The sequence below is a fragment of the Anomaloglossus baeobatrachus genome (assembly GCF_048569485.1).
Source record: "Anomaloglossus baeobatrachus isolate aAnoBae1 chromosome 5 unlocalized genomic scaffold, aAnoBae1.hap1 SUPER_5_unloc_9, whole genome shotgun sequence".
NCBI classification, from domain to species: domain Eukaryota; kingdom Metazoa; phylum Chordata; class Amphibia; order Anura; family Aromobatidae; genus Anomaloglossus; species Anomaloglossus baeobatrachus.
This window is the reverse complement of record NW_027441813.1, coordinates 79,540-92,855: the sequence shown is the minus strand read 5'-3', so window position 1 is coordinate 92,855 and position 13,316 is coordinate 79,540. Positions and strand designations below refer to the sequence as shown.

The 13,316-nt window shown below is 47.4% G+C and overlaps 1 protein-coding gene across 1 annotated transcript in view; it reads left to right on the top strand.

Moving 5' to 3' along the window:
• The window catches only part of LOC142259333 (uncharacterized), a 102,612-nt gene that overhangs the window by 43,816 nt on the left and 45,480 nt on the right, over positions 1–13,316 (top strand). The window contains exon 5 of the mRNA XM_075331799.1: positions 9,935–10,062. Coding sequence (XP_075187914.1) covers positions 9,935–10,062 — 128 coding nt within the window. The remainder of the gene's footprint in view (positions 1–9,934; positions 10,063–13,316) is intronic.

The following is a 13,316-nucleotide window of genomic DNA, read 5'->3' as shown; positions in this document are numbered from 1 at the left end:
TAATACCCTGCACCTACCTCCACCTGCAGAGCCGCACACTAGATATATAATACCCTGCACCTACCTCCACCTGCAGAGCCGCACACTAGATATATAATACCCTGCACCTACCTCCACCTGCAGAGCCGCACACTAGATATATAATACCCTGCACCTACCTCCACCTGCAGAGCCGCACACTAGATATATAATACCCTGCACCTACCTCCACCTGCAGAGCCGCACACTAGATATATAATACCCTGCACCTACCTCCACCTGCAGAGCCGCACACTAGATATATAATACCCTGCACACACCTCCACCTGCAGAGCCGCACACTAGATATATAATACCCTGCACCTACCTCCTCCTGCAGAGCCGCACACTAGATATATAATACCCTGCACCTACCTCCACCTGCAGAGCCGCACACTAGATATATAATACCCTGCACCTACCTCCACCTGCAGAGCCGCACACTAGATATATAATACCCTGCACCTACCTCCACCTGCAGAGCCGCACACTAGATATATAATACCCTGCACCTACCTCCACCTGCAGAGCCGCACACTAGATATATAATACCCTGCACCTACCTCCACCTGCAGAGCCGCACACTAGATATATAATACCCTGCACCTACCTCCACCTGCAGAGCCGCACACTAGATATATAATACCCTGCACCTACCTCCACCTGCAGAGCCGCACACTAGATATATAATACCCTGCACCCACCTCCTCCTGCAGAGCCGCACACTAGATATATAATACCCTGCACCCACCTCCACCTGCAGAGCCGCACACTAGATATATAATACCCTGCACCCACCTCCACCTGCAGAGCCGCACACTAGATATATAATACCCTGCACCCACCTCCACCTGCAGAGCCGCACACTAGATATATAATACCCTGCACCTACCTCCACCTGCAGAGCCGCACACTAGATATATAATACCCTGCACCTACCTCCACCTGCAGAGCCGCACACTGGATATATAATACCCTGCACCTACCTCCACCTGCAGAGCCGCACACTAGATATATAATACCCTGCACCCACCTCCACCTGCAGAGCCGCACACTAGATATATAATACCCTGCACCTACCTCCTCCTGCAGAGCCGCACACTAGATATATAATAACCTGCACCTACCTCCACCTGCAGAGCCGCACACTAGATATATAATAACCTGCACCTACCTCCACCTGCAGAGCCGCACACTAGATATATAATACCCTGCACCTACCTCCACCTGCAGAGCCGCACACTAGATATATAATACCCTGCACCTACCTCCACCTGCAGAGCCGCACACTAGATATATAATACCCTGCACCTACCTCCACCTGCAGAGCCGCACACTAGATATATAATACCCTGCACCTACCTCCACCTGCAGAGCCGCACACTAGATATATAATACCCTGCACCTACCTCCACCTGCAGAGCCGCACACTAGATATATAATACCCTGCACCTACCTCCACCTGCAGAGCCGCACACTAGATATATAATACCCTGCACCTACCTCCACCTGCAGAGCCGCACACTAGATATATAATACCCTGCACCTACCTCCACCTGCAGAGCCGCACACTAGATATATAATAACCTGCACCTACCTCCTCCTGCAGAGCCGCACACTAGATATATAATAACCTGCACCTACCTCCACCTGCAGAGCCGCACACTAGATATATAATACCCTGCACCTACCTCCACCTGCAGAGCCGCACACTAGATATATAATACCCTGCACCTACCTCCACCTGCAGAGCCGCACACTAGATATATAATACCCTGCACCTACCTCCACCTGCAGAGCCGCACACTAGATATATAATACCCTGCACCTACCTCCACCTGCAGAGCCGCACACTAGATATATAATACCCTGCACCTACCTCCACCTGCAGAGCCGCACACTAGATATATAATACCCTGCACCTACCTCCACCTGCAGAGCCGCACACTAGATATATGGCTGCTCTGTGCTTACAGGACCTGTGATGATGTCACATGGAGGGGAGGAGTCAGGGTCACATGGTCAGCTCCTCAGTGTAGTCCTATATTGGCGTGCACACACTGGATGGGATGAAGTGCGGTGTTAACAGATGGTTACAGTAAATTATTTTTGCGTATGTATGTGACCCCTGTTGTTTATTTATGTGACCCCTGCACACTCTTGTTTCAGTTTTTGCTATATTGAATAAGAAAAACGTTTGGACCTTCACAGTAATATTCAATAGACCATTTCAAAGGGGAAATGCTAAAACCTGGAATTTTAGGAAAGCTGATTTCAACAACTTAAAGGGAACCTGTCAGCAGAAATGTTGCACTAAACATAAACATTTCCCCCTCTGCAGCTCGCGGGCTGCATTCTAGCAATGTTCCGGAGCAGGACACCACCGATCAGGATTAGACGCAGGATTGTCCTGCTCCGCGCTCCTCCCATCTATTTCCTGCCTCAGGGCAAGATGGGAAAGAGGTAACGTGTGGTCAGCAGGCCCGCGCTTGCGCAGAGCGAAGGAGGCAGAGGGGGAAAGCACGGTCACGCGATTATGGGCGGTTACTTGGTAATGCAAATCAAAGCGCCGCCCATAATCTAAAGCCTGCGCACACGTCACCAGCGGTGACACTGGGCACAGTGCTCATCCACCAGACATAGGCACTGGGCATGCGCGGGGACCTCTGGAGCACTGGGCGGCGTCCACAGCTATGGAAATGAGCAATGGGGGATGGCCTAAAGCGGCAAGAGGCAGAATAACGGACACCAGGCAGCCCGCCCCCGTGTACCATTTACAGTATCTGCATACAAGAAGGTACCATTTTATAAAGTCTTTATTTTGGTCTAAAAGGGGGCACAAGAACAACAGGAACATTGCTAGAATGCAGCCCAGGAGCTGCAGAGGGGGAATTTTTTATATTTAGTGCTACATTTCTGCTGACAGGTTCCCTTTAAGGGAAGAACTTAAATGTGTAGATTGGGACAGAGTCATGGTAACTGGGGATACCGAACATAAATGGGGTAAGTTTAAGGATATACTACTAGAGTCCTGTAAAAAACGTATACCCTCTGGTAATAAAATGTCCAGGAATAAAAATAAACCACTATGGATAAATAAGACTGTACAAAGTATAATAAAACAAAGGGCATTTAAAATCTTAAAGGCTGAAAATACAGAAATAGCATTTCAGAAGTATAAAGATATCAATAGAAAATGCAAAAAAAAGAAATCAAGCAAGCAAAATTAGCTGCTGAAACAAAAATCGCCAATGACATTAAAATAAATCCCCAAATCTTTTATAAATACATTAATGCAAAAAAAAAACCAAAAGATAGTATCGGCCCTTTAAAATATAATAACAAGTTAGTTATAGAGGACAAACAAAAGACTGAGATATTAAATAAGCATTTCTCATCTGTGGTCACCAAGTAACAGACTGTACCAGGGATCATTCAACAAGTGAAAAATCAAAGTTCACCACCTGATATAATTAATTTAACACAAGAAGAAGTACGCCTAAGTCTGAGTAAATTAAACATTGACAAATCCCCAGGGCCAGATGGCATTCATCCACGAATATTAAGGGATTTGAGCTCCGTAATCCACAGACCACTGTATGGCTATGTGTGCACGTTGCGTAAATACATGCAGTTACGCTGCGCTTTGTAGCGCAGCGTAACTGCATGCGTCCTGCGTCCCCTGCACAATCTATGGAGATTGTGCAGGGGCCGTGCGCACGTGGCGTCTTAGAGCGCAGCGCTTCGGCTGCTGCCCGAAGCGCTGCGTTCTAGAAGTGACATGTCACTTCTTCCGTGCGCTTTGCCGGCAGCTCCTGCTCTGTCTATGGCAGGAGCTGCAGGCAGAGCGCACGTTCTCGCCGGCACCATGCGCTTCAGAACGGAGCTTTTCAGCTGCGCTCTGAAGCGCACCTTTTCGGTGCGGTGCAGAGCACACACGTGCGCACATAGCCTTACTCATCTTTTTAGACTCGCTTGTAACAGGGTTGGTGCCTCAGGATTGGAGGATTGCTGATGTGGTACCGATATTTAAGAAAGATAAGAGGGTGGATCCAGGCAATTACCGTCCAGTAAGCCTGACATCAGTAGTATGCAAAGTTTTTGAGGGCATTTTAAGGGATGACATGCAAAACTATATTGCAGGAAATAATATAATAACTGACAGACAGCATGGATTCATGAAAGATAAATCGTGTCTAACTAACCTCTTGGGGCTCTATGAGGAGGTAAGTGCAAACCTGGATATTGGTAATGCAGCTGATGGGATTTATTTGGACTTTGCAAGGCATTTGATACTGTACCACATAATAGCCTTATACTGAAACTCCAGAAGCAGGGACTAGGGGAAACTATATGCAACTGGGTAAGGAATTGGCTAAAAGCTAGGAAACAAAGAGTAGTCATAAATGGAACATTCTCTAAATGGGCTATAGTCAGCAGTGGGGTGCCGCAGGGATCTGTGCTAGGACCGATCCTTTTTAATCTCTTTATTAATGATTTTGTGGATGGGATTGATAGTAAGGTGTCAGTCTTTGCTGATGACACCAAACTATGTAGGATATTAAAAACTGGCCTTGATAGTACAATATTACAAAAAGATCTGGATAAGATGTCAGAATGGGCAGATACTTGGCAAATGAGATTTAATGTTGATAAATGTAAAGTAATGCACCTAGGACGAAGTAATCTTATAGCTGCGTATACATTAAATGGAAGTAAACTAGGGACTACAGAACAGGAAAGGACTTGGGTATTCTTATTACAAATAAGCTGAGCAGCAGCACTCAATGTCAAGCAGCAGCTGCTAAAGCAAACAAGATTTGAGGCTTCTGCCACACTCACGTGAAATTCACGCACGTGCCGAGAGACACGTATTTTCCCTGCGTGTTGCGTGCAGGTAAGTACGTGTCTCTGGTACGTGCGGGACACGTGTGTTCTACGTGTGCTATCCGCGATAGCACACGTAGAACCGGTAATTATTATACTCACCTGGTCCTTCCTGATGTCCGCGCTGCTGTCCGTGGTGCTGATCCTCGGTCTCCAGCCCTCCCGTCTCCCCGCTGCTGCTGCTGCCAGGCAGTGAAGTGAATATTCAATGAGAATAATGAGCGGCGGTCGGCAGCAAGAGGCAGCAGCGGCAGAGACAGGAGGGCTGGAGAAGGTGAGTTAATGTTTTTTTATTTTTCACTGACATGTGTGGTTTCTCTGGTGCGTGTCACACGGGACCGCATCCACACTACACCCGTGTGGTGCGGGTGCGGGCCGTGTGACACCCGTGCTGCGGGAGAAAACACTGACATGTCAGCGCTTTCAAAAAAGCACACACGTACAAACGCACACGGACACACGTTCCGTGTGGTTTTACGTGTGTGTGCCTGCTACAATAGGGTAGCATTGGTTAAAGTGTCTCCGTGCCGCCGGTACGTGTAAAAAATGACAAACACGTGCCGGCAGCACGGATGTGTGGCGCTAGCCTTAGGGTGTATAAAAAGAGATCAGATCCCATGATCCCAACGTATTATTATCCCTCTATAAATCACTTGTAAGGCCACATCTGGAATATGGGATCTAGTTTTGGGCTCCACATTTTAAAAAGGACATTCAGAAGTTAGAGTCAGTTCAAAGGCTGCTAACTAGACTACTACAAGGAATGGAAGGCCTCACATATGATGACAGGCGGAAAAAGTTAGATATGTTAAGCCTAGAAAAAAGACGTCTCAGAAGAGATCTCATTTATATGTATAAATACATGTGTGGTCAATATAAAGGACTGGCACATGACTTATTTCTTCCAAAGACAGTACTAAGGACCAGGGGGCACTCACTGCGAGTGGAAGAAAAGTGATTCCGGCAGCTAAATAGGAAAGGGTTCTTTACAGTTAGAGCAGTCAGACTGTGGAATGCCGACCACAAGAGGTAGTAATGGCAGATACTATAACAGCTTTTAAAAAAGGGCTGGATGATTTCCTCAGTACACACAACATTGTTGGTTATAAATGACTTAGTGACCAAATGTAGAACTGGGGGAGAAAGGTTGAACTAGATGGACCTAGGTCTTTTTTCAACCTAAGTAGCTATGTAATTATTTAACTTGATCGGTCTTGAACACAAGTTGCTGAAAATGTGCGTATGATGTATGTGGAGCAGAGCCGCATGTGTACGATGTGTACGGGACAGTGCCATGTGTGTATGATATCTACGTAACGGAGCTGTGTATGTAACGGAGCCGTGTGTACATGATGTGTATGTAGCGGAGCCGTGGGTGCACAACGTGTATGTAGCGGATACCCTCTTTTACCACTTTATTAATCCCCAAAACACTCGTGCAGGTCCAACATAATCCACACGAGGTCCCACGATGATTCAAGCTCTGCTATATGTAAAGTTACAGCACGTGATCATGGCACATGGCCGACTTCTATGAGGTTCAGGCAGAGACTTAGCAGCGATCAGTGATGACATCACTTAGGTTAGCCGCGGCCACAGCTGGAGGTTCCCATGGTCCACCACTTGTGACCGCAGGTAACTTGACCTTAGGTGACTTCAGTGACCTCACCTGAGTTCATTCACAGCTCATCACGCGACTCACTCAGTCTGTGCCTGACCATCACAGTGTATGTAGGAAATACTGTGGATAGAAGCGCAGAATAGGGTCTTACCAGGTAAGGTAAGAGATAAGCCAAGGTAATTTAAACTCAGAACTGCTGCTTTTGAATCCAGTAATTCCCATGATTTCACGACAAATTTCATTACCACATACAGTAATGACAGTGTTTTTATTAGAAACGTTTTGGAAAAACAGTGAACATGTTATTAAATTATCGTATTTTAAAGGATGTTATGCCTACTCATCCAGGTATCACTTTTAGAAAGGCCCTTACCCTGAGAAATATTGTAGCCCCCAGCAGGTTGAGAAGTTCCACGGGTGGATTACTCGTCACTGGGCCGGTGTTGGTTTGGGTTGTCACAGTGGCCGGGCCCGGTTCCGTGACCCCGGCAGTGTCAATAATAGTTGGGATGGTGTGTGGAGTTTGTATTCGTGACACCACCTGTGCTGTGCAGCCAAGTATTAGCCGCCGCTGCGGGAGGTCTTCTCTGGGGCGGATGATCACGCAGCTCGGATGGTACAGCTCTCCACAGGCAGAGCTCAGGCCCCAGGGAGGATGTTGGGAGCAGTAGTCGCCTATGACGCAGATAATGGGAGTGTCGGCAGTGATGGGACGACACAGAGGTTGAAGTCAAAGTTCTTTACTCACTGAGATTACACCACCTTTGGAGCGCCGTGCTCTGTCTCTCAGTCTATGGGCTCCACCCGATCCAGGATAGTTCAGAGATCAAAGCCGGTGTGTGTTCTTTTTAGTGGTCTTCCCTCCACCCCAGCCTCTGGGCCGTGGAACTGGTCATGGGTAGTTGCTAAAACTCCTTGCAAATCCTGGGATTCCCCTTCTTCCTAAGAACCTAGGTCAAGCATCCAGCTCCAGACCATGGGCCCCTTTCTAGTCTGTCATTTTTTCCTGACCTCTCTTCCTGATGCCTTCTCGACCCCCTTCTTGGGTGCCGACATGGCGCTAACTGAATTCTGTGTGAGATAGCTGAAGGTGCCCCACCTCCTGGGTTGCTGAAATAGTGGGCAGGAGGTCCCATACCTCGTGATGGCCACCCCCTGCACCTCCCCTGTCCCAGTCCCAGTGAAAGAGCTCCCGTGTTATGTGTTGGATGTGTTATGGTGGTTTACCGGTGATGACCTCCTCCGTATCCAAGATGAACACTGTACCCTAGATGAGGTGCAGTACCCTGTGGCGCCTGAAGCTGCAGGGGCGCCACAGGTACAGTGAGCTCTGTGTTGCAAGCAGGCTCATATTGATGCTTTGCAAAAAACTGTTTATTCTGTAAGTCAATCAAACATCCAACATAAGAGGAAATCCTTCTGCTCTTCCTCTGTTCGGAAGATTTTCTGATCAAGGGCAGTCTCAGATGCCAGTCTTTTTTATTGTATACCTGATAGAATTTGAGTGTAATAAAGTATGTGGGAAGTACCTCTAAGACACTCCACAACAGACTTCATTCCCATAGGCAGGGCCGGCTCCAGGTTTTTGTGGGCCCTGGGCGGAAGAGTCCCGGTGGGCCCCATCCACACGCAGACACACACATACGTACACATACATATACATATTTAAAGACAAACTCACAAAAATACGTATAGAACTGACATATCTATACAGTCATATACACTGACATACATAGATACACATCATACATGCATACAGACACACACAACACAACTCTGCTAGATACATACATACAGACACACACAGCTCTGCTGGATACATACACACATAGCTCTGCTACATACATACACACATAGCTCTGCTACATACATACACACATAGCTCTGCTACATACACTCATAGCTCTGCTACATACACACACAGCTCTGCTGGATACATACACACATAGCTCTGCTACATACATACACACATAGCTCTGCTACATACACACACAGCTCTGCTGGATACATACACACATAGCTCTGCTACATACATACACAGCTCTGCTGGATACATACACACATAGCTCTGCTACATACATACACACATAGCTCTGCTACATACATACACACATAGCTCTGCTACATACATACACACATATAACCAAGAAGAAAGAGTCTTTCAATTTGCCAAGTAGTAAATATACCCACGCAAGCCATATTATGAAAATATATATGAATATTTATTATAGAGGCTGTAGGGGAAAAAACAATACATAGGCATAAATATATGAACAAAGGACCAAGGGAATTAGTGCTGGAGGGGAAAACCCCACGTGTCCCAAGCATTCATTCAGGAGAACAAGTCTCTACTGAGTAACGGCAGACATACCATAATAGAGTCACACCAGGCAGGCACAGCTCAAAGAGAGTAGAAATGGCCAAGATGGCACAACCAGTTATTAGCAAAAGCCGAGCAAACCTACCAGGAAGATATGACGCCGAGGGCCCGGGTAACACGTGGGGACCAGACGTCCCAACACGTGTTTCGCTCCGTGTGCTTCGTCGGGGGACGATAAAAAATAGTGCAAGGTGTGAATCTTATATAGGAGGTCCGGCCCCAATGAACAGACGCCCCCTCATTAAGTTAATCATACAGACCGGGGTATTGCGAGACGCGCCGCCCTGGGTCCTCAGCAGCGGAAGCCGGAGGGAAGAAAACTTCCTGTGACGTCACAGCACTTCCGGAACTCCGCTGCTAAGGACGCCAGCAACGGCCGCGTCAGGAAGTAAAGACCTCCCTCTGACACGTCATCGGGTAAGTCCACCTACCCAAGGGATGACAAACCGTCCATTAGTATATCGGGCAAAGATGCCCACAGTGTGGGACATAGACGGATGGTCAATGATAAGAACGTGTGGCAACAGAGGAAGTCGCAATATACCATGGTTGGATGGATATAGGTGGAATATAGGAAAAGCAAAAGATGCGTTATAGAGACAGGGAGAGAGGAGAAGCCGGCACTTTCACATATTCATAGCCACATTCCCAGCAAAGAGACATAGTTTGTGTGATACTACACATACATGCATATACCATAAAAATATATATACGAGGATAAAACGTCACACATATAATACATCTGTAGATGAATAGAGATATATGCATTACATCATTCAAATGGAACATGCAAGTATTTAATTTCTATCCAGCATCAAGGACACCTCCATGTCTCAAGATAACTTGAAAAACGACATCTTCCACCGTAGATATCCAAAGGCTGTGGGGCTTAGGACATGATAGGGGTAGGACCAAAAACTGAGGAAAACAAACAGCACTGTTAAAATTGAGAAACAGAACCACGCCAAGGAACAATCATCCTATTAATACTAATACGAAGTCTAAAACTCATAAAAATGATTACCCAGGGGTGGCAACTACCATCAGAGGACAAAAAATTCTCCAGTCCACACCTCCGGACTACTACATTGAACCGGAGGAAATGATGGCAATTACTAACCAGAACCGGCCAATGAACTACAAAAAAGGAGCAAAAGTGAGACGCTCATTAAGTCCATGTGGGGACATGGTACCGAGGGTAAAAATCCATCGGCACTCTACCTGTGCAAGACGTTTTTTCAAATCTCCACCACGGATACCAAGATGCACCCGGTCAATCCCACGAACCTTCAGGGAGATTGGATCACAATTGTGAACCTCCCTGAAGTGACGGGGGATCGTCTTAAGGGTCTCCGGGTTAGTAACCTCTTTGGCGGCCAAAATATCACGTACATGTTCTCTCGTACGGATACGAAGTTCCCGAGAGGTTAATCCGACGTAAATTTTGTCACATCCACATGTGGCGTAATATATTACGCCAGATGTGTTGCAAGAAATATAGACTCGGATCGAATACTCTCTCAGGCCATCAGCAGAACAAAAAGTGGTGGCCCTAACAATGTTCTTACATCCCCTACAGCTACCACATGGGTAGCAGCCAACTCGTTGTGGGCCACATCCGAAAAGAGGTGGAGTCTTCGCCACATAGTGGCTATGCACCAACAAATCTTTAAGACTCCTACCTCTTCTCGCTGTCATCATGGGGTGATCGGGCAAGTACCCCTCAAGAGAGGGTTCTGTTTGCAAAATTGCCCAATGCTTATTAAGCACCCCCCTTATCTGCTCCCACTGCCGGCAGTAGGTGGAGATAAACCTGGCCACATAACCAGATGGCTGCACTGTAGAGGCTCTTCCTGACAGTATATGGTCGCGATTAGAGGACTTAGCCCTCTGGTACCCACGTTTGATGGATCTGTTGCTATATCCCCTGCTTTTAAATCTCTCCCTCATATCACTGGATTCAGTCTCGAAGGTATTACCCGAGGAACATAATCTACGCAGCCGCAAAAATTGGCCAGTAGGGATGGCATCCACCGTTGACCTAGGGTGACCTGAAGTGGCATGGAGGAGGGAATTAACCGCGGTGGACTTACGGAAGATGGTAGTAGACACTGCTCCGCCCAGCTCTATGGATATCTTGATGTCTAGGAAATCAATGGATCTCTGCCCGATCTGGTGAGTCAAAAAGATGTTCCGGTCGTTGGAGTTGAGCCGACGCACAAAGTCCTCCAGTTCAGGGCCGGTTCCGCCCCAGACGACAAGAATGTCGTCTATATAGCGGAGCCAGCACTGCGCATGGGAGCTTGCCGGCACGCCGCCCCCGAAAACCTCCCTCTCCCAATAGCCGAGAAAGAGGTTTGCGTAGGACGGCGCACAAGCCGCCCCCATCGCAGTGCCGCGCCGCTGGAGGAAGAACCGGTCCCGAAAAACGAAGAAGTTGTGCGTCAACACAAACTCCAACAACTCCATAATCAGATCGGACAGAGATTGATCCAAATTGCTGGAATCCAAAAAGAACTGGGCGGCCACAAGTCCATCGCGGTGATCAATGCTGGAATAGAGGGCCTCGACGTCCATGGTCACCAGTGATACCCCCTCCTCCAAGGTCAGACCCTCTAGCCTCCCAAGAACGTCCGAAGTGTCTCTGACATGGGAGGGCAATGTCTCCACAAGTGGGTGCAAGTAATGTTCAATGAATTTGCAAGTGACATCACAAAGCCCCCCCATGCCAGAGACAATAGGACGTCCGGGAGGCACTTTCGGGTTTTTATGGATCTTAGGGAGGAGGTAAAATGTTGGGACCACTGGAGTTTTGACTAAGAGGCCCTCATAGATTTTCTTAGGGATAATTCCCTCCTCAAAAGCCCGCAACAGAATCGCCTCCAGGTCATTGGTGTAGCCACGTACAGGATTATAGGGGAGAGATTCATAAGCATCCCGGTCTCTTAGTTGACGCCATGCCTCCCTTTCGTATAACTCCACCGGCCATATTACCACATTACCGCCTTTATCGGCGGGTTTGATAACCACATCCTCCAGAGACTGGAGTTCTCTGAGTGCGGATTGTTGCTGTTTTGTCAAGTTGTTATTGCCGCCCTTAAAAGAGATGCGTCGTATGTCCCTCGTAACCAGATCCCCAAAGATTTGAATCGGGGGACATAGTGACAAAGGCGGGAATGTGGTGGATCTAGGTATGGTGTGTTGTGGAAAATTACCTGGTGGGTGGTGGGTGGACTCCGCCTCCAGCTCCTCCAGGGTGGAAATAGCCTCCTCTTCAAGAGTGGACCATGAGGATTCAACTGAGGTTTTTCTATGATGCAATTTATGTAGCACCAATTTCCGTAGAAATAGGTGAAGGTCTTTAATCACTACAAAAAGATTAAAATTAGCCTCTGGCACAAATGAAAGTCCTAATTTCAGGACTTCAATCTGAGAGGGAGTGAGGACATGTTTAGAAAGATTTATTACCTCTAGATGCTGATCCATCCCTTTCTTCTGAGCTGGAGGAAGAGTCCCACGTCCACCACCCAAAACAGGACCTTGTCTATTACGGACATTGGCAGCCCTCGTGTTGGGTCTCATGCTCCGTGCTTTATCCGAAGTAGACTCGTCATCCAATGAGGAGAGTGATGACGCTGATACTGACGTCATGGATACGTGGTGTTTCTTTTTTGGCTGTGACACCCCTCTCCACCGAAATACTTGACCGTTCTTATAATCCATAACATCCCGTTGATACTTTTTTGTTTTGGTGTTTAGGATTTCTTTCTCCCATTTGGAGAACTCCTTATCCAAGGATTCATGGTATTTGGACAACTCCTCAGGGGACAGCTCCGAGGAAAGGAGGGCCTGGGTCTCCCCAATCTCCGTCTCTAACTCACAGATCGATTTCTCATTCAGTTCTATGAGTAGCCGCATAAAGACCTTGGAACAGCCTGCCGCGGCTTCCTCCCATTGAGTTTTTATACTATCATCAGAGACGGTAAAGGAGGGAAAGACCCTGACCCTCAATCCCCTCGGAACCAGCCCCCTGTCCAGATACCTCTTCATAAAGGCCACATTCCACCACAAACGTGTTTTTCTATTGAGCATAGACTTCAAATTATTCATATGTTCCAAGGCAGTTCTGGAACTCAAAGATGGTAAATCATCCCCGCCAACTTCAAACACCCGGTCCAATTGTGTCTCCCAGGTTATGTGGCCAGGTTTATCTCCACCTACTGCCGGCAGTGGGAGCAGATAAGGGGGGTGCTTAATAAGCATTGGGCAATTTTGCAAACAGAACCCTCTCTTGAGGGGTACTTGCCCGATCACCCCATGATGACAGCGAGAAGAGGTAGGAGTCTTAAAGATTTGTTGGTGCATAGCCACTATGTGGCGAAGACTCCACCTCTTTTCGGATGTGGCCCA